General features: G+C 41.4%; 1 protein-coding gene and 1 pseudogene across 1 annotated transcript in view; one reads left to right on the forward strand and one right to left on the reverse strand.

The window, feature by feature from the left end:
- Window positions 1-27,805, reverse strand: part of SMG6 (SMG6 nonsense mediated mRNA decay factor) — a 237,378-nt gene that overhangs the window by 121,242 nt on the left and 88,331 nt on the right. The window contains exons 11-12 of the mRNA XM_037133716.2: window positions 4,613-4,729; window positions 2,846-3,014 (exon numbers count right to left, since the gene is read on the reverse strand). Of these exons, the coding sequence (XP_036989611.2) occupies window positions 2,846-3,014; window positions 4,613-4,729 (286 nt within the window). The remainder of the gene's footprint in view (window positions 1-2,845; window positions 3,015-4,612; window positions 4,730-27,805) is intronic.
- On the forward strand, window positions 10,094-11,892 carry LOC119040662 (60S ribosomal protein L10a-like; annotated as a pseudogene).

Genomic DNA, 27,805 nt, shown 5'->3' on the forward strand with positions numbered 1-27,805 from the left:
ATACATACCCGACAAGGAGCCAGAAGGGGCTCTCAGTGTACTACTCCTGCCAGAGACCACAATATAAAGATGGAAGAAGAGGGAGGAGAAAATCTGTTCTCTATAAAGGAGAAACAGAGAGAGGCAAAGACACAGACGGAGAAACCAAGAGAGACAGTGATAGGAAAAGAAGAGAAAGGGAAAGGGAGGAAGAGAGATGGACAGTTAACAGCTGACCAGAGACAGGCACCTACATTATACGCAAAGAGAATATATATCATGCCAACACAAATACACAGGCATACGGTAACACTAATAAGGAAAAAATGGGACACATGGAAACATGGATATAGATCAGGAGCTGGTGAACTTTTTCTGTAATGGACTAGATAGCAAATATTTTAGGCTTTGCAGAACATAAGGTTTCTGTCACAACTACTGAATTGGCCAAAAAATTCATTTGTTTTTTTCTATAAGATGGCTGTAGTAGTGCTTAGTTGTCTTTAACTTCATTCAAAACAATTTTGTTAGATTATATTGTGACAGCTGTCCTATCAGTGTACATTTTTTAAAAAACATCAAAACTGGTGAATTTTTGTGTAGCCATTTTAATATTGAAGGTGGAAGAAAATAAGCAATATTTTTGGCATATTATGCTTTATTATTTCAGAAAAGGTAAAATGCAACTGAAGTGCAAAAAAAAAAAAAGATTTGTACAGTATATGGAGAAGGTGCTGTGACTTACTGAGCATGTCAAAAATGGTTTGTGAATTTCGTGCTGGAGATTTTTCACTGGGATGCTCCATGGTCAGGCAGACCAGTTGAAGCTGATAAAAACCAAATCAAGACATTAACTGAGAACAATCAATATTACACCATGCGGGAGATATCTGACATATTCAAAATATCCAAATCAATAAAATTATTGGTGAAAATGAAAAATGTATCTTTTATTTTATAGAAAAAAGACATATGGACTTTTTGGCCAACCCAATACTATCAACTCGACTCATGCAGGGTGAAAGCAACCACTGATGAAGTACAAACAATAATAAACAAATAAGCATAGCTATATTCCAATATGACTTTTTGGACACTGAAATCATACTTCCATATCATTTTAATGACTTGTGAAATATATTTTTCAACCATGAAAAAAGTGTAAACCATCTTAGCTCATGGGCCACACTTTGCTAACCTCTGACACAGACACACAAAACAGCTGAGGCAGACAAAGAGACAGAGGCAAGCAGGAAGGGACACGCCAAAACAGACAGAGACAGGCAGAAGGGAGAGGCAGAGGCAAGCAAGCAGTTAAGTGAGACTGACGAAGATACACAGGTAAGGTGGGTAGATACAGGCAGACCCACATACACAGAAATCCCCCCTTTAACAGAGACCCAGTCCCAGACAAACATGAACCTGGGTAGAGATGGCCTTGGCACAGACATTCAGACACATGTACAAATACACACTCCCACAGGCCACAGTCACAGAGAGACATGGGAGGACCAAGCAGACATGGACTGACATGGACCCAGAGTCTGACACAAAACACAGGAAGACATGGATATGGACACAGAAACATGGACACTATAGACACACATTGAAGCAGACCCCTGGGGACCCAAGAACCCCACAAACAGATCTACAAACCCAAGGAAGGATGGAGACGCAGGCATAGGTATGAATACAACACATGGACACACAGACAGACAGACAGACACGAACAGGCACACTGAAAGACACACTGATCCCCAGAGACAGGAACACACAGACCCTCACACTGAAATACAGACAGACACTCAGACATACAGAGACCACCAGACCCATACAGGAACACAGAGGGATACACACAGAGATACAAAGATGCAGTTGCACATCAATCAGAATGTAAAATGTCACTGAATCCTGGCCAGGATCAGCTGGTTAGAGCACCGTCCTGACATACCAAGGTTGCAGATTTGCTCCCCGGTCAGGGAACATACAAGAATCAACAAATGGCTACATAAATAAAATGGAACAACAAATGTGTCTCTCTGTCTGTCTCTCTCCCCGCCCCCTTTTCCCTTTCCTCTCTTTCTCTCTCTGAAATCAGTAAGTAAAAAAATTTTAAAGATGATTAAGATGGCAAATTTTGTTATATATATTTTAAGTGTTTTGATGTGTGTGTGTATCTCCACAATTTTTAAAAAGAGAAAAAAATCATACAAATTCAAACAGATCTACACAGACACACTCAGGCACACACATATACTTCCCAGACGAACATGTTCACACCAACAAATGCTCTGACAGACGCCCTGAAATACAGAGACAGGGAGACAGAGGTGGGGTATGCTGATGAGACCCATGGAGAGAAGATAATGGAGTAAAGAGGTACATGCATTCACCCTTCCCCATACACAATGCTGCGAGAGGAAGGCAAGGAAACAGTGCACGAGACAGCACAAGAAGCAGTGAGAAACAGCCTGAAAGATGCAGAGAGATAAACTAAATGGGAGAGAAAGAGACAAAGTCTCTCACATGCACACTGACACTCAAGAGGAAGCTGCAGAAACAGTGAACATGAACAATATGAAGTGAATGAGAGAGCAAGAGCAAGAAAAAAGAACAAAACACAACAAGTTTTGGAGTGAGAGAAAAAGAAAGACTGAGAGAGAAAGAGGAAAAGCCTGGAGCATAGACAAAAATAACCTAAAACATCGGAAGACAAGGATGGTGTTCAAGGAGGAGTAAAACCAAAGTTAAATTTGGGAGGGAAGAGAGAAACAAGGGGCTGTGGGTGGAAGGAGACAGAGAAGAGAACTGGAAACACAGGTTGGCCAAAGCCAGCAGTGCTGAAGGAATGAATAGGCTGACTCACTGTGAGGGCAGATCCAGGGATGTGGGTGGAGGATTCCAGGTGTCTGGGTAGCCGAGCATCCAGTCTGACCAGACCTTCACACTGGGGAGCAGTTCCTTCAGGTCCGGGACGAAGGAAGACACCTTGATGTCATCTTGGTCATCCTCGTCCTCAGGAGAGGACGGCTGAGCTGCAGAGGCAAAGGGTGAGAACTGGGCCTATGTCTGCTGTGGCCCCCGAGTGAGGCCTAGGGTGCTGGGACGGCAGCAAGCTCTTAGGAAAGGGAGACCAAGTCCACAGGAAAGCTGGGCCCAGAGGCGGAGGACAAGTGCCAGCACCTAAAAGGATTCTGAAAAGCAGGACAAAGAGAGAACGAGTGCACTGGGTCTGCCCCTGCAGAGAGCTGTTTCTGTTCCACCTGTGGCCTGGCTAAAGTTACTACTCTGGCCTCTAGCCCCCTGTTTTAGCTTTCCTTCAGCATAGTACTGAGATGGCACCAGAGTTTCTGCCAAATATGCCTAACCTGAATTTGATCATGAGGAAATATCAGAGAAACCCAAATCATGGGACATTCTACAAAATAAATGCTCCACACACTTAAAAATGGCAAGGTCATAAAACACAAAAAAAGATCAAGAAACCATTCCAAACTGAAGGAGACTAAAGACACATGACATCTAAATGCAAAGTGTGATGCTGGAGTAGATCCTAGACCAGAAAAAAACATATTTTTAGAACAATTGGTACAAACTGAATAAGGTCTGTAGATTCAATAACAGTACTATATCAGTGTTGGTTTCCTGATTTTGATAACAGTACTGTCATGTAAGAGAATGTCCTTGTTATTAGGAAGTACAAAATCAAGTATTTGGAGGTAAAGGGCTACCATGTCTGTAACTTATAATCAAATGGTTCAGAAGAAAAATAATAAGCGTAAGTAGATGTATGTGTAGGGAAAGAGAGAGAACTTACAGCAAGTAGGGTCGAATGCTAACAACTGGAGAATGTGGGTGAAGGATACACACACACACACACACACACACACACACGTTCTGTGCATACTTCTTGCAACTTTTCTATAAATTTGAAATTGTTTCCAAATTAAAAGTTACTCCCCCCCTCCCTCAAAAATAAAAACCAGCCTCAGAGGCTAGCGGCATTCACAAAGCTGATGACTGCAGGAGGATGAGAGAGGGGCCAAACTATTCACAAATACTAATCCAGGAGCTGAAGGAAAGGTACAACCTTTGGCCCTGCCTTACATGGCTCAGCAATCAGGATTGGAATTCTAAGGGCAGCCTTAAAGGATACAGGACACTGCTTAACACAAGGGCTAAAAATAGTCTCTGCTCCAGCCCAGTGAGTCTCCCAAGATGGCTGGTTCACAGCCACTATAACACCTACCAGGTACCAGACAAAGAAAGACCTACAGTTAAAGGGGGGAAACCAAAAGATCGATTATGAACAAAAAGGAAAACTTACTTTTCTGTTTTTTTAAAGTGGTAGGAATTCACAATAGCTCATAGGAACAGTGAAAACCCTAACTACTGAGGGAGAAAAGAGGGAGGGGACAGTTCCATAAGGAGGAGAGAGGGCCATAAAGGTAATCAGACTGGAAAAGGAAGCAGGACTAGTTAGGCGGGCAAAAGAAAGAGGGCATATTGGGAAGGAGAAGAATGGAATAGAGGGAAAGAACAGTGAGGAAGCAGCGTAGTATTCTGAGTTTACTGTCACAGGGCCCAGGCAGCTGGAAAGCCAACCAGTCAGAGGGGTTCCTCATCTGCTTACCTTTGGCAGACTCCTTAAGTAAGTGGGTGCAGCGCCTCACCAAGAGAGAAAACATCGCCAAGCCCAGGGCCGCAGCTTGCTCCTGGATCACAGAGCGACACTCCTCCGAGAAGCAGTCTGAGGAGAGGCAGATGAAATTCCATCAGCAAGCTGGGGACCAAGGGCTACTCTTCCCTACCTCACCATGTGCACAATCCTTGGTCACATCACCAGGTTCCTTCTCCTCACCTAAGCCAGAGGGTAGTGATATTCCCTCTGTCAAAGGGGAGTTGGAAGACTAAATAAAATAATGAACACAGAGCACTTACCATGATACCTGGTGTGTGGGTAAACACTCAGAAGGTTATTACAGGGATCAACTGTATAAATTCTGTATCACATCACTTCCCAAGAACCAGTTACCCCGAGGTGGGCAGTCTGAGTTGGAGCTGAAGGCTCTCTGCCTTTCATTAGTTAGCTACTGGTGTGAGCCCAGAGTTACAAAAATGCATATTTAATTAACTCAGTCTCTCTAATGTATACATAGCAGGAGTACAATCACTGATTAAAATCATAAAAATACAAATTTAAAAGTTATCTTCCTGAATCACAACCTTTGATCCCATCCTTACCTCCTCTATGTTCCTCCTCTTAAAAGAATACACGACACTTACAAATGATGTATTTTCACTGAATGAGTTGCTTTTATATAGGACAGTGTATGGCACACAATAAGCACTTAATCTATATTACTGTTTATTTTCACAAATTATTTCCCCTAGGGCTGAAAAATAAATCTGGCTCCCAATACTAGCATCCTTCCCCACCTCCCTTTCTCAGCCTGACTAACTTCCTTCTGGCTACAGTTCAGTGAAAGGAGCCACCTTGGTGGTGGCCGGAGGTATTATTTGGAGTAAGCTACATATACAACCCCAAACCTTGCACCTTATGAGTAGCCTTCCCTGATAGCCACTTCATCCAGACTTGAGAGAAACTGGTGACAAAATGAAGGCAGAAGCCCAATCTGCAGCCTCAGAGGAAGAGACACCCAGTAAACACAGGAGATGAAATCAGGGACCAGACTAACTCCCTCTGGCAGCAGTTAATCTGTTAATTCCCTCTGTAATATAGGAGAACCTAGGAATCTCCAAGTGTTAAAAGGATAATTAGCCACATGTTTGATCTCAGTCCCTGCCTGCGTTTTAACCTGATAGCCAAGGGGAGTCCCCTTAGCACTCTCCTAATTGACACTAGTCTTGTCAAATGAAACCTAACTAAAAGTCTTGACTCCAGTTATTCCTGTATTTGCCACAGGAGCAAACATGACTGGAGTGCACAAAGCCAGCTCCAAACCACTTCTGAAAACCATGGGAGTGAGAAGGAGCAGGCTGCTACTCAGAAGGTCCCAACATATGAATAGCATCAGTGTAGCAATTCTTCTATTGTGGCTTTCCAGCCATCCTACCATATGCCTACTGGTTCTGAATATCGCTCTCTAACTTTCCAACTCTACTATGGCAGGCATTGAGGAAGTGGTAACAATCCATGTGATTAGAATAGATCACTACTGATAAGGCCCTGAACTTCTGTTAGAGACAGAAAACAAGTATCTAAGAACCAAGAGGAAAGCATAGAAATAGGAAAGGAGAAGATGAAGAAACCATCCCAAGAAAAACTGCCAACATTCCCCTCCACTCCTCTGGTAAGCAGCAGCACTGTCTAGACAAACCATCCCCACTCAGCCCAGGCTCCTGCCAAGCGCTGCCAGCAGCCTGCCTCTAATTAGCAACAAAACCTAGAAGAGAGGAGTAAGTCCAGAGGAAACTAGAACAAGTGAAGCCCACATCCTGGTGGATAACACACAGAGTACACATTAGTGTCCCTTCATCAGATGGGCATTCAGGCAGAAGTTACCTGCACACAGAAGGTCCATGGAAGGGATAGGGGTGAAGTCTTGGCTCCAAGAGACTAATATTTCGAGAAGCCCAAAGGCTACGACAAGACACTCTCATTAGCCTAGATTATAACGAGATGGGGCAAGGAAATGACTTTCACCAAGCCCATTCTATTTCTATAATAAATGGCAATCTCAGGCTAGATTATTTCTCAGAATTCAAAGTGGGGGTTAGGGCTCAAGGGAGAGACTGAATGGCTTAAGAGTAATGACACCTGTGGCCTCTGGGGAGCCCAGGTTGGCTCATTTTTTAAGCCTCCTGTAATAAGGTCTTAGGCACCAGGTGGGGGAGCAATTGGAGCCTCTCTGCTGTAAAGGTCTGAAGGGCTGAACTACCTCAGAGCAGCCTGTCAAAGGCAGCTTCATGACCATGTTTGTATCACTTCAACCCTTTCCCTGCCTCCCACCTTCCCAGGAAAGGGCCTGACAGCACTCCTGCTGGGTGTCTGGTCTGACTGATGCGGAGGTAAAAACCACTAACCTTTCTGCTCTGATCAAGCAAGTGTTAATAACACAGCTACCTGGGGGTTGGAATGCTTAGGTTTCTGTCAGCCTGGCTGACCACTTCATATGGAGCCCTTTCTGCAGGGTCTGCCCATCCCCATGATTCAATGGTATCACAAGCACATACTGTGCAACTGCAATGTGCTCGACTCTGTGCTGAGTATTGTGGAGAACATGGCTACAAATGAAACAGGGTCCCTGAAACCACAGGATATTTTAGTCAGGTGGGGGGAAAACCAGTTATTTACCCAAGTAGGTACAGCAACTTGAACCCAGCACCTCCAGTGAGAAATACAGTAATGCTACGGTATCTTCAAGAGATGCTCTTCACCTCATCAGAGCCTCTGTGGGCTAGATGCCATATGATGTCACTCCTTGAAAAGTTCACTCACACAAGTGGGCAGGAAAACAGCATCTAGATTTCCAGAGTCCACCCACTTTGGGGGCAGACCTGAGAAACTGGCCCCAGTCTGACGAATGCCCCATATATTCCTAGAGTTGGGCTGGGCCAGGCCAACAAATGATGTGGGGTGGGGAAGGAAAAAGCATTGTTTGCCTTGGTATTTACTTGGGTTCCTCTGGCTTTGTGTCAGGTAGCAAGAGCCTGACATGAGCTGAAGAACTCATTAACATTGTGAAACAGCCTTTCCCCTTCTTTCCAAAAGCAGGCCTGCTCAGGATTTAAGCGGATGGTTTTGGCTAAGGAAGTCAGATGAAAATATTTCTTACCAAAAAAGTCACCTGAGGTCTGAACTTAGTTTTGCCACTTCCCAAATGCTCTGAGATGGGCAGGTGACCACTGTTCCCACTCATCCTGTGGCCAAATACCTGCTCAAGCAGAAATATTCTTCTCGTTCCCATGTAACAGTGAGACTTTCTCATTTTTCTGAAAACATATTCATGGAAAACATAAACCAACTGTCGTCAAAGTTGTATGAAATCAGGAAATGGAGCGACCGGGAGAAGGCTGCCATGTGGCCGGATGTTATGTATTTCTAATTAGTGCTATACATCTTTCAACAGCAAGTGTCCTTCTGCTGGGAAACACAACACACTGCCCTTGTTATTGTAACTGTCAGAGAAGTGCTTAAACAGATAATCTCCAGGAAAAGTGATAAACACGTCCCCTCTCCAAAGTGTGTGTGTGTGTGTGTGTGTGTGTGTGTGTGAGTGAGACGGTGCTGCCAAAGCAAAGCTGTGCTTGATGGCTCCAGGATGGCAAAGCATCCTCCTGCAGGAAACAGGAGTGAGGCACAAGGGGTAGAGAAGGAAGAGGAGGGGAGGAGAGGCAGGCCCACCTGTTTGGACCCTTTGGGCCCAGCAAAGGGAAAGTAATTCAGAACCATCACTTCTGACCAACTCCTGGGTCAGGGAAAGATTTGGAGGGAGCCAGTATCAGTAGGGACAAGGTCTGGCTAGTCAAAAAAAAAATCTAGCAGCAATGAACAAGCAGAGTGTCCCCCTGGTGCACACAGCCAGCTTCCTGATAAGAGGAGAAGAGTAATGAAGGGAAGGCACAGGATGGATGACACATTAAGTCTGATACCCTGACAGCAGCGGAAGGGGTTCAGAGGGCACTGGGTTCCACTAGCCAGTCTAGTAGAGAGAACCAACTATTTGCTTGGCTATTTCACTAACAGTTGGAGAAGAATGCAGGCAAGACCACTAATTCACTGAGTACCTCCCCTGTGGCTTTTCCCAAAGAGAGGAAATGAATGGTCGGTCACCTCCAAACGATTACCACCTGGAGGTGATTTGTTGGCTCTTATCTTTCAGACATAAGGCTGCTTCTCTCATGAGTCAGTCACCAGTCAGACACAGGGCTGGCACAGTTCCTGAACAGTCCACCAAAACCTCCTTGTGTACAGGAAGTGGGCAGTGAGAGCATCTTTCGACTGCTATTTGAGCCACAGAGTTCTCTGTGGCAGTTACTGGCTGAAGAGGAGGGGAAGGAGGCAGTCACCGTATAGGACAAAAATCTCAGAGCAAAAACAGCCCATGCCATTTGAGGCACAATTTCATTCCTTGAGGAGCAAAATACGTAAGTGAGTCAGAAGAATCAAGCACTAATACACCTAAGAACATAATTGTGCACAGTGGCAGAACATAGTAATGCTGACTGGGTAGAAGGCAAGCCATGATGTATCCCCGAACAGGGTACGGCGGAGATAAGCCAGAGAAACATGGAAGATGTTTCCTCCCTTACAGCCTTACAGTCAGGCCTGTTACTCCTTTTGTATTTTCTAGGATTGTAAAACCCTAACTTCTTTTACTAGTTAGATGTGGGGGCAAAGGAAATCCCAACCTCCTAACAAGGTAACCTCTCCCATTATTTCAAAACACATTTACTTGGGTGCCCAATTTTGGAGGATACAAAGGAAAACAGGATCCTGTCCATGAGAGGATGATAATCTAATGAAGAAGACAGAAAGAATACATGAATACCCAAATAACTATAATTCAAAACAATGTATTACATGCCATAAGAAGGTGGAAGTGAGATGTTCTGTTACCAGAGAGAAAGGAAATCATTCCCTGCTAGTGTATATCAGAGGTTTAATGGAAGAGAGCACTTCTGAGTAGGGCTGCAAAAGATGAACAAAGGTGGGACTGGTAGGGTAAAGGAGGGACAGACAGCATGTACTAAGAAGACATGTAGGTAAGGAAACACCATGTATGTTCCCAGACAGCAAGCATTGTACTCAGCCTGCTGTGTAACAGGACCACAAAGCACAGGGCCTACAATACTACAGCAAGCAACATAGACTTGACTTGACAAGCAGTGAAGAAGGTACTTGGCTCAAGGTTTCTGAACAGAGCAGAGGTGAGTATTTCATGAAGAGTAATCTACTTAAAGCATTTAGGACAGGTTAGAGTAGCTAGAAGAAGGCAATAGGGAGGGAGACCAGTTGAGAAACTAACAGCATGAACTTGTTTGAATTCAGAGAAATTATATTATAGGACTTCATAAATTTCATAATGCCAAATAAATGCAACATCTTTCTCTAAGAAAGGTGGAAGATGGAGTGTGAAAGAGTGCACAGATGGCAGAAATGCTGCAGAAAGGAAATCAAGAGAAGATGGAGATGATGGTGGGGGAGGGAAGGGATGAACTGACACAGGTCAAAAACTCTCCTGCTGATAATCTCAGCAGGTTGCAGAGGATCCTGAGACCTCAATGAAGGATAACATCCACCACCAAGGCCCAGGAAAGGGGCAAAAATTTGGGAATGCAGAACACCTGGAGGGAGAGAGGTATGCATCAAGGAGTCCCAAGGCGCCTGCCCACTTGGCTCTGGGCCAGTCCTGTCTTTCCAGAACAAAGACACTTCAGGGGGTCAGAAATACTTGAGGAAGACCTTGCATAAGGAGGCCTGGGAAGTCTGAACTGGCTCTCCCTGTGGAAGCCATTAGATATTCAGCACTTCATTTGTTTCCAATTCTTGTATGAGTGCAGCTCCAGGCTGTAGGGTGAGAGGCTCCTCTCTGACGTAATCAGGAAGCAGCTGCAAAATTAAGGAATCCCTCATGACATCATAAAAAGGGTCGATGGTTTACTGGGGAAAGTATAAAAATTAATTACATATTCCCACATGACCCCCTTCCCCTAAATCTGTACACACCCCCTCCCACCCCCACACATTCTCTCATCAACAACAGCCAAAGCCACCTCACTGAACAAGGTCCAAAAGGACAAACAAAACCCAGGAAGAGAAAGTCCTCTGATGTACCTACCCACTGTCTGCCCCATGCATTTGGAACTTAACAAGCGATACCCTGTCCTGGAATTTTTATATATGTAACATGTTTCCCAACTAAATGATAAACCCCCTGAGGAAAATAGCTATGTCAAGACTTCATGTCCTTGAAAATTAGCACTATGCAGGGGTTCAAGAAACATTTGTTGTTCATAACAGTAGGTATACCTGCCTCTCTCATTTGTGAATCCTAACCATAAACGACACCATTCCACTGTGGCCAGAAATAATAACAAGATATATTGAGACCTGTGCTGAGCACAAAGCCATTTATATACATTATCTCAAAGCTTTACAAAAGATTTGCAAAGGGGTATTACTCTCCCTTTTTGATAGTTAAGGACAGGCTCAAAGAAGTTAAATGACTTCCCTTTTCCAGTTTTTGCCATGTAAGGAGTCATGAGCAGCAGTCTCCTGCAACACCTTCTAAAAGGCGGTGCGGGAAGTCCTGCACGGGAACCAGCGCAAGCACCAGAAGTTTTTGGAGACAGTGGAGATGCAGATCAGCCTGAAGAACTATGACCCCCAGAAGGACAAATGCTTCTCGGGCACCGTCAGGCTTAAGTCCACCCCCTCCCCCGTCCCAAGTTCTCCATGCGTGTTCTGGGGGACCAGCAGCACTGCGATAAGGCCAAGGTTGTGGACATGTGGACATCCCCCATATGGACATTGAGGCGCTGAAGAAACTCAACAAGAATAAGAAACTGGTCAAAAAGCTGGCCAAGAAGTATGATCCTTTTTTGGCTTCAGAGTCTCTGATCAAGCAGATCCCACGAATCCTGGGCCCAGGCCTGAATAAGGCTGGCAAGTTCCCTTCCTTGTTGACCCACAATGAGAACATGGTGGCCAAAGTTGATGAAGTCAAATCCACAATTAAGTTCCAGATGAAGAAGGTGCTATGTCTGGCAGTGGCTGTTGGCCACGTGAAGATGACAGATGATGAGCTTGTGTACAATATCCACTTAGCTATCAATTTCCTGGTGTCGCAACTCAAAAAGAACTGGCAGAATGTCCGGGCTTTGTACATCAAGAGCACCATGGGCAAGCCCCAGCGCCTGTATTAAGGCACAGCTTAATAAACCATACTGGCACCAAAAAAAAAAAAAAAAGAATTTAAATGACTTGCCCAAGGTCATACAGCCAGCAAGTATCAGAGCTGGGATTTAAATTCACATCTGTCTGCTAATACACCCAGTTTCCATACCTGACTTTCAAATGCATGCAATTCAAACTTCAAACTCCAACTGCTCCATCCTTCTTTGCAATGAACATGAAAACCTTAGACTATTCCAACCATTATTCTGCACAAAAAGCTCTGATACCAATTAAGTGGAAAGCTAAATTTAAAATACAATGCCATTTACAATAATGCCAATGGAATTAAATACTGAGGTATAAACCTAACAAAATATGTAAAGAATCTCTATGCTGAAAATTATAAAATGTTGACAAAGGAAATCAAAGAAGACCCAAATAACTGAAGAGGTTTACCATGTTCATGAACTGGAAGACTGAACACTGCAGAGATGTCAGTTTTCCCCACAAAGATTTATAGGTCTAACGCAATTACTACCAAAATCTCAGCAAAGATATTTCCCAATTAAGTCAAAGAAAGGAAACCCTTGTCAACAAATGGTGCCAGAGCAATTAGATATCTACAGGCAAAAAAAAAAAAAAAGAACCTTGACCTACATCTCACATCTTATATGAAACTTAACTGAAAATGAACCAGAGACTTAGATGTAAAACATAAGACCATAAAACTTTAAGGAAAAGAATAAGAAAAAGTCTTCAAGTGTAATCTATAAACAGAAAATTGATATACTGGACCTCATAAAAACTTAAGACTTTTACTTTGCAAAGACTCTGCAGAAGGATGAAAAGGCAAATTACAGACTGGGAAAATATATTTGCAAATGACACATCTTACAAAGGACTAGTATCTAGACTAAAAAAAAAAACCCAACTCTCAAAACATTAAGAAAGCAAACAATATAATTAGAAAATGGGCAACAGACATTTTACCAGAAAGTATATATAGATGAAATATAAGCACATGAAAAAATGTTCACTATCGCCCTGGCCTAGTGGCTCAATTGGTGGAGCATCATCCTGTGTACCAAAAGTCTACAGGTTTGTTCCGGTCAGGCACATACCTAGGTTGCTGGTTCTATCCCTGGTCAGGGCATGTATGGTAAGCAACTGATCAACGTTTCTCCCCTCCTCTCTCTCTCTCTCCCTTCCTCTTTGTCTAAATCAATAAAAACACATTCTCAAGTGAGAATTAAAAAAACAAAAGTTCACTATCATTAGCCATTAGGAAAATGGAAATTATAACTACAATGAGATATCAACTAAAGATTTACCAGAATGGCTAAAATAAAAAATTGTAAAGCTGGTGAGGTGCAGAGAAACTGGATCATACACTGATGGTGAAAATGTAAATAATATAGCCAGCTGCTCTGGAAAATAGGTTGGCAGTTTTTTCTAAAACTAAAATTGCACTTATGATATAACCTAGCAATTATACTCTTGGACATTTATCCCAGAGAAATGAAAAACTTATTTTTTGCACACAAAAAACTTATTTTTTGCACAAAAAAACCCATAAATGTTCACAGCGGCTTTATTCATAGTAGCCTAGAAATGGAAGCAATCCAAATGTCCTGCAGTGGGTGAATGGTTAAAGAAACTGTGAAACATCCATGCCATGGAATACGACTCAGCTATGCAGAATGAGGGAATTATACTGAGTGAAAAAGGCCAGTTTCTAAAGGTTACATACTGTATAATCCTATTATATAATATATTAAAAAATTTTTTTTATCCTTACCCAAAGACAATGCACAAATTTTAGAGAGAGGGGAAGGGAGGGAAAGAGAGAGGCAGAGATACATCAATTAGTTGCCTCTAGTGTGTGCCCCAACAGGAGACCTAACCTACAACCTTTCAGTTTACTGGATGACACTCCAACCAAGCCAAACTGGTGAGGCAGACAGATAAAATTCTTGAAATAATGTAGAGGTAGAAAATGGGGGTTAGGATTTGGGTATGAAAGGTGGCAGGGATGGATGGTTCTACAGGGCTAGCATGAGGGGGCTTTGTAGTGATGCAGCAGTTCTGTATCTTGATTGTGGCAGCAGTTACATGAAGCTGTGTGATAAAACTGCATAAAACTACACACACAAACATAATCAAGTGCATCTGTGAGACTGCTGAAATCTAAATAAGGTCTGTGTATTGTACCAATATCAATTTCATGGCACTTGATATTGCAAGATGCTAATATTTTGGAAGGAAGGATGAAGGGTGTTCAGGACCTACCTGTGCATTTCTTCCAACTTCTTGAATCTATAATTATTTCAAAATAAAATTTTAAAATAAGTAAACAAAAGTAAAAAAGATCTGACATAGGATTCCAGACACTTCTCTTTCACATAGAAAAAGCTACTTAAACATTTTGGGGACATTTTCTCAATTAGTTGATTACTGTATGCAGAAGCTACAAGCCCCCTTTTCTCATCTGGTGCTGCTTGAGCTGTTGTAGATGCCCAGCTGTGTGACTCCTGATCTGGACTGAGCAAGAAACTGCTAGGGGCAACCGAAAGGAGGAAAGGGGGGAAAGTTCACTGAAAATAGACCTTCTGTCCAAAGAATAAGGAGTAAAGCAAGAGAACTTCATCATTAAGGCTATGATTCATCAGATCAGTAAAATCCATGTCAAGCAGCACAAAGTGAAGGTGATGAGAAAGTGAAGAAAGATGACAAGAAGAATGAATTGCAGAAGCTAAGAGAGCTGTTTAAACATGTTCTTGCTGCTCAAAAAATAAGTAAAGGTATAAATCTTAGACTAATGGTATGTACATTCTTTACCAAGGGCAGTCGGTGGGGAAAAGTTGCATAAAAGCATGAGCCTTAGCACTGTTTTCTTCATAAATAAAACTGCTTATGCATTTTCAGTGCTGCGTTGCTTTGGACCATTAATCAGATAAATATTAAGAAAATTTTTTAATTGGCAGCATCAGCTACAATATCATGTTAAATTGCCTCTTTGCCAGTAAATCTGTAAAGATCAAACTTTAAAAAAAAATAGATTTCATAAAAATAAAAAAATTTTCAAAAAACAAAAATGAAACGAGAAGCCAGAGAAATTTCCTAACTGGGAAAATAGTTGTAAAACATATATTTGACAAAGGACTCACACCTAGAATATGTAAAGAGGTCTTTCAACTTAGTAACCTTTTTAAAAAAATAAACAAAGATATATGAATGGCAAATGAGTACATGTTCAATATGCTCTTGTAAGATGCTCAATATTATTAATCATTAGAAAAATCAAAACCACAAATACAACTCCATACCCACTGAGATGGCTATAATCAGAAAGACAGAATAACAAGTACTGGTGAGGATGTGAAGTAATGGGAACTCTCATATACAAATGACACAAACACTTTGGAAAATAGTTGGGAAGTTTCTCAAACACTTACAACACACATTTACCAAATGACCCAGCTATACCACTCCTATGTATTTATCCAAGAGTAATGAAAGCATATATCCACACAAAGACTTACACTTTGAATGTTCATAGAAGTTTTATTCGTAACAGCCAAAAACTGGGTAAACCCAGATGTCAAACAACAAGGGAAAGAATAAACAAATTGTGCTATATCCATACAATGGAAGACTACTCAGCAATAAAAAGGAACCTGTTCAATCAATCAACAACATGGACAAAGGTCAGAACTGGTTTTTTTTAAAGATTTATTTTTTTTTAGAGAAAGGACGGAGAAAGAGAAGGAGAGAAACATTAATGTGTGGTTACCTCTCATGTACCCCCTACTGCGGACCTGGTTTGCAACCCAGACATGTGCCCTGACTGGGAATCGAACTTGCAACCCTTTGGTTAGCAGTCCAGTGTTTAATCCACTGAGAGACAAAAGCCAGAGCCAAATGTCAAAACTGTTATGCAGAGTACGAGAGATACGCAGTGGGTCAGAACACAAATACACTAATGAATTCTAGAAAATTCAAGCTAGTCTATAGCGCTAGAAAGCAGATCAGTGGTTGTCTCGGGATTGGGAGGGTTAAGAAAGAGTGGATTACAAAGGGGCACAAGGAAACTTTGGGCAGTGAAGGATATGTTTACTATCTTGATGATGGTGATGGTTTCACAAATGTATACATATGTCAAAATACACTACACTGTATGCTTTAAATATGTGTTAGTCTAAAAGACATCAATTTATCTCAAAACTGTTTAAAACTTTAAAAATATTAGAATGAAAGGCTAGTCTGACTTTTGAAACAACAAAAAAAATTGTTTCAAATTTTTTTACTTTACAGGAACTACCAGCTAAGATGGAGGCAAAGGTAGACACTGTGTCTCCTCACACAACCAAAAGAAGGACAACAAATTTAAAAACAAAAAACAACCAAAACCGACAGAAAATCGAACTGTATGGAAGTTGGACAACAAAGGAGTTAAAGAAGAAACATTCATTCAGAGAAGTAGGAGGTACTTGAAGCAAGATGGAGGCTGGTGGACCCAGCAAGGCAGCGGAGTGCAGACTGGGCAGTCCCACATTCCCGTGCAGATAAACCAAGAGGAACAACTGAGGAGTGAGACAGACCTCACAACTCAGGGGAAATAAAGCCTCAAAGCCTCTGACTGAAAACGCCTGTGAGTGTTGAGGTGGCAGCAGGAGAAACTCTGAGCCTCACAGTCTGTTGGAGAGACCCACAGGGTCCTAGAATGTACACAAGCCCACCAACCGGGAATCAGCACCAGAAGGGCCCAGTTTGCTTGTGGGTCGCAGGGGAAGTGACTGAAAACCAGCAGAAAAAGAAGCAAGAGGCACTGTTCCCTCTTGGACTTCTCTCTGACATATAGCATCACAAAGCAGAGACGTGGGTTGCCCCACCCTGGTGAATACCTAAGGCTCTGCCCCTTACTATGTAATAGGCGTGTGGAGACAAACAAAAAAAGGGCCCCAATGAAAGAACAGATCAAAGCTCCAGAAAAAATACAACTAGGCAATGAAGAGATAGCCAACCTATCAGATGCACAGTTTAAAACACTGGTAATCAGGATGCTCACAGAATTGGTTGAATATGATCAGAAATTAGATAAACAAATGAAGGTTATGTTAAGTGAAATAAAGAAAAATGTACAGGGAACCAATAGTGACAAGAAGGAAACTGGGACTCAAATCAACAATTTGGACCTGAAGGAAGAAATAAACATTCAACCAGAACAGAATGAAGAAACAAGAATTCAAAAAAATGAGGAGAGCCTTAGGAACCTCCAGAACACCTTTAAATGTTCCAACATCTGAATTATAGGGGTATCAGAAGGAGAAGAGGAAGAGCAAGAAATTGAAAAGTTATTTAAGCAAATAATAAAGGAGAACTTCCTCAATTTGGCAAAGGAAATAGACTTCCAGGAAGTCCAGGAAGCTCAGAGAGTTCCAAAGAAGTTGGACCCAAGGAAGTACACACCAAGGCACATCATAATTATATTATCCAAGATTAAAATTAAGGAGAATCCTAGAAGCAGCAAAAGATAAGGAGGCAGTTACCTACAAAGGAGTTCCCATCAGACTGTCAGCTGATTTCTCAAAAAAGACCTCATAGGCAAGAAGGGGCTGGAAAGAAATATTACAAGTCATGAAAGGCAAGGACCTACATCAAGATTACTCTATCCAGCAAAACTTTCATTCAAAACAGAAGGACAGATAAGTGCTTTTCAGATAAGGTCAAGTTAAAGGAGTTCATCATCACCAAGCCCCTATTATATAAAATGTTAAAGGGATTGTCTAAGAAAAAGATAAAAAATATTAACAGTAAAATGACAACAAACTCACAGTTATTAACTGAACCTAAAACAAAAACAAAAACAAACTAAGCGAACAACTAGAATAAGAATAGAATCACAGAAATGGAGATCACATAGAGGGTTATATGCACGGGTGTGGGTGGGGAGAGAGAGGGGAAAAAGTACAGAGAATAAGTAGCATAAATGGGAGGTAGAAGATAGACAGGGGGAGGTTAAGAATAGTATAAGAAATGTAGAAGCTGAAGAACCTATATATATGACCCATGGACATAAACTAAAGGGGGAATGCGTGTGGGAGGGGATGCTCAGGGTGGAGGGGAATAAAGAGGGGGAATATTTTTTACTTTATTTTTTTCCATCATCATTTATACCTCTATACCTTCTTCTACCTCCACCTTGCCATCACTGCACTGCTGTCTGTGTCCATAAGTTCTTTCTCTTATTTCAAATCTTGAGTTCATAACTTAGAGGCTAATTTGATAAAGAAACTAGGTATCTACTGAGTGCCTAATCATACCAAGGCCTGGGCAAGGTGTTTTGCATATGTTATCTAATCTGAAACTCAAACTGGCAGTGACATTCTCCATTTTAGAGACAAGAAAACTAAGCCTCAGAGAGGATAAATTAACTTTCTTCATCAAGGTCACACAGATGATAAATGACTAAGTAGAGAATTCAGATTTTTTTTTTTAATTTAAAAAATTTTTTAGAAAGTGGGGAAGGGAGAAAGAGAGGAAGAGAAACATTGATGCGAGAAACATCAATCGGTTGCCTCTTGTGTACCCCAACTAAGGACCTGGCCTGCAACTCAGGCATGCACCTGATCGGGTATCACACCTGCGACCTATCAGTTTGCAGCCTGGGGCTCAACCCCCTGAGACATACCAGCCAGGGCAGAATTCAGATTCTTAATCTGGTTGATTTCAAACTTTTTTATAGCATTACAACACAACTGGTAGGTGAGAAAATAATCTATAGAAGTATTAGGCCTTCTCTACAGGACAGTTTGGCTTTCCCTCCACCTTTATAAGGTGCTCTAGAGTCAAGAAATGTCCTGGGGGCTCTATCAATACATCTTGGTAACACAGACAACAAACCATTTCTACTCTCTACAGAGAAAAATGAAAACACTTCTAAACAAGTGCTTTAACTATTTCCATTAAATACCCATGCAATTTAGAAATGGTATTCCTACAGATTTCCTGGGAAACCCATCAATCAATCAATCGATCATTAATCAAAATATGTTCTGGCCATTTCTACCTTACCTGTGTCTCTGAATTAGCATTTTTGTCACCCAGAATTTTCATGCCTCATTCCAGCATCATTAAAAAACATGTTCCTCTGTGACTGCTGTGGCTCAGTTGGTTGGATTTTGTCTGGCAAAAGCAAAAGGTCACAGGTTCGATTTCTAGTCAGGGCACATGCCTGGGTTGAGGTTTTAGTCCCCAGATGCAGCATGTACAAGAGGTGACCAATAGATGTTTCTCTCTCACATTAATGTTTCTCTCCCTCTCTCTTTTTCCTTCTTTTCCTCTCTCTTTAAAAATAAATAAATAAAATCTTTAAAAAAATGTTTTAAATAAAAATAAAAAACATGACCCCTCTTGGGCAGCTGAACTGCTGCCAACAAAATGGCATGCTGCTACCAGCAATCCCTCAGGAACAGGCCCCAGAAGAAGGGGGCCTGCCATTTCATCGTTTCATGTGAAAGTTATAAAGAGATCTTGTAGGACAGAGTTTCTGCTTCCACGTTGCTTGCCAAAAGTTTTGGGAAGGTTACCTCTTTCCCAAAATTTGGGATAAGAGTAACAAGAATGACAGCTTCTTAATTACATCAGGCAGGTAAGTCCCTATGAAATTCCACCAGCAGACCTGGGGTGTCTTGTATCAGAAGTTACTTAAGGTTGTGGTGCAGAAGAGAAGGGAAGGAGGCCTGCCCGTTAGCAAACTTAGAAGGAAGCTTTTGCTGCAACAGTGAGAAGGAATTAATACAGCTACATGCCTTCTGATAGAGCAGGCAGAGATTTGGCAGCTGATTCAGACAAACAGCTTGAAACCCGCCTTGGCTGGTATGAAGTTTCAGGAGCACTTAGAGCTTAAAGTACAAGTTAATGAGAGAGAATGCCTGCAGACATTCTTGATTCAGAGAAATCTCCCTTGATATGGGAAGCAGAGGAGTGGAGAATTGCTCAGCTTCCATATTAACAGATTAAACCAATTTTTCATTTTATGGCTTCCTGAATAATTTTTAAAATAGTGTGACAGAATTTGTGAAAAATGCCCCCCACCCAAAATTCTGAGATAAGCATGGCAGAGAGGTACCCAGGATAGAAGGGGACTCTTCAACTCCCGAGAAGCTTCCAGAATGCAAAGATTAGAGCCATCAAACAAATCTGGAGGGGTTTGATGCACTGAAAAATTAGGCCAACTGATAAGTCGTGATTCTTAGGTGAACCCTGTAAATATCCAGATATGCACTTTCATCTAGCTCTGCTCTAGCAATTCACAAGCATTCTTCAAAGAAATCCTAAGAAGTTCCTCAAAGTGTTAATCCGCATGATCAATGCGAAAACTAAAGTAAGTAATGACTATGTAACCCTACCCACTATGTAACAAGTAGTTTTAAAGTAGAAAACAGGTTGGCAGAATAACAGCTAAATAAAGCAATTATGTCAAAGAAAAGGTAGGATTCAATGAAGGTAACTAGAAACCCACTGAGGCACAAACTAGTCCCAACTCAGCAGCTCTAGAAAGGTCATTCCCTTTACTAACAGCCCTTTCTAATTTGTGTTCAGTTTGCTGACTAGTCAGTTGTCAACAATACTTACTGAAATCTATATACACTCTTTTAAACTAGATTTAAATTTTTTTACTTAACACTAATTCAAAAGAACTTATGCAACCTAATGTTCATAGCAGCATTATTTACAATAGTCAAGTGCTGGAAACAGCCTAAGTGCCCATCAGTAAGAGTAGATGAAAAAACTTTTCCACCATGGAATACTACATGGCAGAAAGAAAGAAGGAACTCCTACCCTTTGCAACAGCATGGACAGAACTGGAGAGCATTGTACTAAATGAAGTAAGCCAGGCGGTAAAAGACAAATACCATATGATCTCACCTATAAGTGGAACCTAATCAACAAAACAAACAAATGAGCAAAACAGAAGCAGAGACATGGAAATAAAGAACAAATGGACAGTAACCAGAGGGGTGGGGGAGGGGGACTAATGGGTGGTAGGGATAAAGAAGGAGAAGGGGCAAGTCAAGGAACATAGAGGGCTCATGGGCACTGACAATAGGGGTGGATACACTTGGGAATGGGGCGGGGACAGGGCAGGGAGAGCAACAGAGAAAAGTGAGATGGCTGTAATTGAACAACAGTTTTTTAAAAAAACAAAATTTTTTTACTTATTCTTTTATACCTATTCCATAAATTTTTTTGACAACTTAAGGCAAAAGTACCTACAATAAAATAACATTAGATACAGAAAGTAGAACCAAGAAAAAGGGAAACACAAATATGTCAATCACATGGATTAACAGTCTGCCATATATAAATTTAAAATTTGCCTCTGATTTTCCTGGCAGTGAAAGCAAAAAAGGAAACACCAGCAACTGTATAGTTGTCATTATTGGAAAGGAGTAAGTATATCAGTTCCTCAGGAAAAACAAATCTTTTCTCAGCACTGAGTTCTAAAATATTTTTTTTAACATGGATGCTATGCAAGGGATACTGTTTGAAAAAAATAAACAATGATTTTGAAAGGTCTTTATAACACATGGCCTTATACTACATATTGTTAAGAAATACCCAAGAAATATGATCCTAAAGTTATCTGTGTGATGAGACAAAATACATGTATCACAATCTAAGAATGTTTTTCCAAAAACATAGATATAGAAATATTTGTTTAATGATTTTATTTATTTTTAGAGAGAGTGAAAGGGAGAAAGAAAGAGAGGGAGACAAACATCAACATGTGGCTGCCTCTCACATGCCCCCAAATGGGGATGAAGCCCATAACCCAGGCACGTGACCTGACTGGGAATTGAACTGGCGACCTTTAGGTTCACAGGATGGTGCTCAATCCACTAAGCCACACCAGCCAGGGTGCTATAAGAATATTTTATGTATTAGTAAGTACATAGTACTTAAAAAAATCTTTAAAACTAAATTAAAATAATACTAAATTAGGAGATAATTCTTAGTTCAAAAGGATCAGGAAGGGTTTCTTTAAGCAGAGAGATCCCTGATGTGCAATTCATTTGTTTATACAAAATTCAGTATGTGACAGAGACTAAGAGTCAGAAAAATTCAAGTGCAAGTGCTATCTATATGCAGTGGATGACTAAAGACTGAAGTATTCTTAAATCTCAAAGAAAAACCCTAGATAAATAAGAAAGCGACATACACTATAGAAGATTCTTGTTTAAAAAGACCAAAGGATATCTTAAAGTGTATGTGCTATTAAAAACATACATATATAAACACAGATGAATGGATATTAAAGGGAAATGGTCTAAACGGTATAATTTGATTTATGAACATTTGGGAGATGTTTCTAAAACAAAAAGTACAACAGCATACTATAAAGCAAACAGATTTAAACGCTAAATTTATACTTGAACACTGATACAGAGAACAAAGCTCTATAACTCTGGGATTAGCACCCCTGCCAAGCAGACGGTTTTTAAGCACCAGTTCAAATTCATTTTCTCGGTTAGATTTCCTCCATTTAAAGGACAGAACTGACCTGCTTCCGGCTGGTTCAAAAGACCTAACAGATTTATTTATAGAGCACTGACTTGCTTCTTAAAAAGCACCCACACCACAAGACAGTAAATGACAACAGCCAAGAAGTAAAATAGCAAACCCGCCTCCGTGGCCCTGAATGGCCATTCTTCCACCCTGACTCTCCAATGCCTATCTCTTTCTTCTCCATTATCCAACTCCTTTCTTCAAGACCCAAAATAATAGTAAGCCTGAACTGTGCTGCTTGATAAGCCTCCTTCCTATGGACTCAAAGATACTTCTATCCATAATATGCACCAGGCATGTGGCTCAAAGCTGCCCTAGCACAGGATTTACAACCCATCAAACTTCCCCTACTAGGCTAAGAAATCCCACTAGAGCAGGGTCTACAGTGCAGAGTCCAGTAAATTTCAAACACTTATCAGTGTGCCTGGTCATGGGGGCTGATCTATTCTGAGTAGTCCCTCACTTAGTGCTGGATCAATTCATTTTCTTATTTGCACAGTCAGTGTTTACTAAGCATCTACTACATACCCTGTACAAGGCATTTAACTTTCAAAAATGAATCAGATATAAATTGGAACTATAGGTATACAGTGCTTTATATATACTTATATAAAGGAGTTGAAGTTTAATAGGGTTCACGCACGTTGTATCAAAGAAGAAAGTGAAAAATATCTTCAGAGGTAAAGATAAATTACATGCATGAGGAAATTCACTGCTAAACAGCTTAGACAGGAAAAACCTATGAACAATCTAAATTCTCACGTGTAAAGTACATTAAATAAATTACGGGATGGACATACAGTGGAACAGATAGCCATTAAAAAGGGTGAGATAATTCTATTCGTAAAAATACATACAAAATGTATGTATGTATGTATGTATGTATGTATGTAAAAATGTATACAAAAATAATATAATAATTAAAGCTACTATTCACTAAATCCTTACTATGTGCCAGGAAGGAGTGGGGCAGAGGGACAAACAATATGCAGAAAGAAGAAGAGGAGCAGGAAAAGGCTTTCTTCATTCCAAAATAATGTTGTCCTCAAATCCCTTGCAATATTCTTCCTTTCTTGTTTAAGTTACTTTGAGATGGTTCTTAATATTTTCAAATGCCCCTCACTCACAGGATGAAGAAAAAAGTGGAGCTGGCATTGGTCAAAACTCATCAAAGTGAACATTTAAAAATCTGGGCATTATAGTTTTATGTAAATTATACCTCAACTTAAAAATAAAAACAGTGAAGCCAAGACAGCTGAGGTATATGGAGGACACTGGTACCAATAACAGAAATATTGGCAGGGCAGCAGATGATGTGGTGCAGCAGTCAGATCCCCTCTGGGACTAAAGCACTCATTCTCCCAACAGCTTAGAGTGCTGGCAGCAGCAGGTCTGGGCTGATCCCTCCCTAGACTTTCTCTAAGCTGAGGAAAAGCACCTCCTCCATGTCACTGCCTGTTCCCAGGGATAACTCACACCCACTCACTGGCTAATGGAGGGCAGGAGGAAGTATAAAGAAGAAGATTCAGCCCATCTGACCCAATTTGGGACTATTCTAAAGAGTTAGTCCAGTTCCACAGCTCCTTGTAGAACTGGCTAGAGCCTCTGTTAAAGCTGGAGTGCTGTGTAACTTCTCCCCCTGCTATAACCTGCTACCTTCACACGCCCTCAGGTAGCGACCTTGCAAGCATTCCCAGCTAACTTCCTGCAGGGCAAAATCTCCATCTTAAGAGTTTGCTTCCTGGGGAACCTGCTTTGCAGTGAGTCAAGTCTTTGTAAGCTTGAGATTCCAGGTGAAATGTCCAAAAGAAGTTAGAAATGTGAACTAAACCTTGGGAAAAAGATCTGAGCAGTAAAGAAATTTAGGAGCCATCCACAGAGAGGCGACAACAAGAACCATGAGATTTTACAATACACCAAAGGGAAAAACCAAAGAGAAGAAGGCCAAGATAATATTTTTATGAAGTGCTAATATTTAGGATGCTGGGTGAGAAAAGAGGAAACTGAAGAAACAGGCAATGAGGAAGGAGAGAACAGAGGATACAGTTTATGATCGCTGAATGCATTTGTAGAAAGTCTGCAGTCAACAAAGGCAAGTTCTACCCAAAAAGCTAAGAATGAGACATCCAACAAATGCTTAACAAACCCTTGTTTATTGAATTGGGTGGGACATTTGGCATACAGGATGCTCAGCTTTTGTTGGTTTGTCTTCAACAGCTTCTGTCCTAGACAACAGGCAGAGTCTCTTTGAATGCCCTGAAGCAGACCCACTCACTGCTAGGCTGGTCGGCAAAGAAAAACTGAAATGGCATAGTATATAAACCTATGTGAGCCAAGTAAGAAAAACTGAAATGGCATAGTATATAAACCTATGTGAGCCAAGTGAGCCAAGACAGAGGTCAGCTGCTTGAGCCATTTGGAAGAAACCCCTTCTAAAATGCTTCTTTTGAGAGATTTCCCAAGGACCTTCTGAATAAACAGCTGGGATCCTTGAGAAGGATCACTGTCCTTATGGAGCAAATTCAAACCTCAGTCAAACCCACAAACTTTCAAATAAAACTGATTCTAACATAATTGTCTTTTTTTGCATCACACCGTAAGTATAAAAAGGGAGGAGTGAGGTAATCAGTTATAGACATTTGCAATAACCATTACTGCTTCAAACACAAACTTTTCTTAGCCATGGTACCATGAAGGAAATAATATACTACACAAACAGGTGTTATGTGACCTCCAATCCTTGGCTGCAGTAAACAGAAAAGAATTTACCTTCTGTGAATAGAGGGAATTTACCTTCTGCTCCTGTGCCCAACACAATTATGCAATATTCTTCAATGACTCACTGACTTTTCCTGTTTTTTCTGGGTGTGGCTGAGGGGATCCCCACATCTACATCTCTTGCCCCGACTCCTCCTGCTCAACCTGCAGTCAAAGGCTAAGGCACAAAACATTGCAGACTCCCTAATGTGGCTGTATTTCCTGAAGAGATCTGAAAATGTTGGAGTTCCAAGTCAGCACCAATTTCGAATCTGATTGGCATCTCTGAGAGTCACAGTTACCATACAGCTGAATAAAATATTTTTTCATAAATTTAACGCCAGCATGTCTGTGTTTGGAAACTTTGAAAATACATGTTGTATGGTTTACTGCAGTGGAAAAGGTGCCAACAGAGTTTCAAAGGAAGGGAAGTGTATAACTGTTTCCTTTCAAATGCATTTTCCAATGGGATCCATTCAGGGAAAAGGCTGGAACTAACTAAAACATTATTAAAAATTGTTATGGAAAGAGACAGGGAGATGGAAAAAGATAGACCCAAAAAAGTAAAATACATAACCAAGAGTGAGACAGACATACAAGGAAAAAGAAAGGGGATCTGGGCAGAGCGACAGGTTGGACAGGGAAATGGGGTGAGATGGAGTTTTGTCTGGCAGTTGCTGTTCGTGGTCTCATATTGTTGCAGATCAATCGATCGGGGATGCAGTGCTGCTGGCCCAGTGGCACAAGACAAACCATAGAGTTGGCTTTGAGTTCAGCACTTGCGAACTGCTGACCTTCAGTTTTCAAACCAAAAATATGCTTTGGGAAACAGTAATACCAGGTTCAGTCCAACCAGCCAAGCAAAAACAAGGACTACTAACCTGAAGTAACACCCTATTCAGTTACATCAGGCACCAACCCTTCACAGCCATCAACTGGGAAGTCTACAAACCTGAAACCACACCCCAACCAAAAACAAACTTTCAGGTTCTGACTCAACCAACTAAGCAATGATAACCAGAAATGCTAAAACAAGTGATGGTGTTTCAAAGCTGGCTTTACCGGGACCTAACCAAGCAGGAGGGCCAATCTTCATTCACAGAGCCAGAGACACGGCAATTCTTTCTCAGGTCACAGATGCAGAACTCCAGTGGAATCTGTATGTAACACTAGAGCGGGGCTTGGCACTGACTTACAAAGCCAATTTCTGCATAAAAAATTAACATGCTATAGTAAGTGAGGGTTTTTGGTTCTTTTTTCTGCTCAACTCATCTACCCCAGGGTGATGCTCAAATTGATCTCCTAAACTGTAACACTTACTTGTAACAGAGAAAGCATATACTATTAATAACTCATAAACAGAGTCTATTCCTAGACAAACCCTTATCTTCACCCTAGCCTAAACTATAATAGCTTTTCTTTTCCTTGGGTCGGTATTATAAAATTTTAGCTCAGAAGAATCTTTTTAAAAAGCCAGGACTACTCCTGAGTACTGCCAAAGCACTTTCTTTTTGAGCTCCTCCAATGGTGAAGTAAACAAATCAATTAAGTTAAACTGCAAAAACTAACAAGAAAGATCGAGCTGACAATCGGGATTCTGGAGAAGCTAAAAATTCCAGGCAGCAGCTTGAAAAAGGGAAATGTGCCACAGATGGAGCTGCTGAGGCTGATCCACTGGGCCTCTCTCAGTGCTAGGCCCTGATGCTGCAGCTAGATTGATTCAAACAGGGGAGGGCGGGCAGACCTTGGTGCGAGTTTGCTGAGTTCCAGGCCATCATTCTTGAGGGTGTAATAACCATGGGCTGTAGCACACATGTTGAGGGATGAGGGAAAAAAATAAACAGAGAGACAAAAGAATGAAGATGCACTGCCAATTTCAATTGTGCAGCTTTTATTTTTAAATGCTTATCAAGCTGAGAGAGAGCAGAGTTCTTGGAAAACAAGGTTTCCTTTTTTCCAATGCCAGCGTAAAACACCCTCAAGGACGGGCACTGCACAGACTGTAACAACAAGGAACGTGGCTCTGTATCCTCCCAGCAGCACAGTCCACCATGGGTCCCACGCTGCTCTGATTTCGGCTCAGCTGAGAACTCAAAATAACAGGCCCACTGCCTCTGGTAAAAACTGCTCTTTTTAAATTTTTTATTAATCTCCAAACTGGCTGTGTTAGAATTACAGCCCATTACTTACCAACTCTCTTCACTAATAAAATAAATTTGTAAAAGGCCTAATTACTACTTTTACTGAACTACACTGCCTGGGGATCAAGTACAGGAAGCCGAGGGCTCAAACAGTTGTCAGCTAGGGGATGACAGGGAGGGAGCCCGGGGGTGGGGGCAGGCGGGGAGGACCAAGAGTCACCGGCTGGCCGGAGAGAACATGAGGTGCACAGACCTCAGAGCCCATGCCCAAAAAGAAACAAAAGGGCACTAACCCTGTTTTTGTTCTAAACAGCACTGTGAGGATCCATGCCATCATGGCATTTTGAGAAGCCTGTCACGAGTTAGACAGACCTTTGCTGCCCACGCCCCAGCTCAGCAGAAAAAGAGAACTGCAGTCCAAGACTAATGGATCCGGGCCGTACTCTCAGCGGAGAGCTGGGAGAGTCTGACCAGTGAGAAAACAAACAGCCAC

Source organism: Artibeus jamaicensis, unplaced genomic scaffold (genome assembly GCF_021234435.1).
Source record: "Artibeus jamaicensis isolate MK-2021 breed Jamaican fruit bat unplaced genomic scaffold, CSHL_Jam_final contig_2790, whole genome shotgun sequence".
NCBI classification, from domain to species: Eukaryota; Metazoa; Chordata; class Mammalia; order Chiroptera; family Phyllostomidae; genus Artibeus; species Artibeus jamaicensis.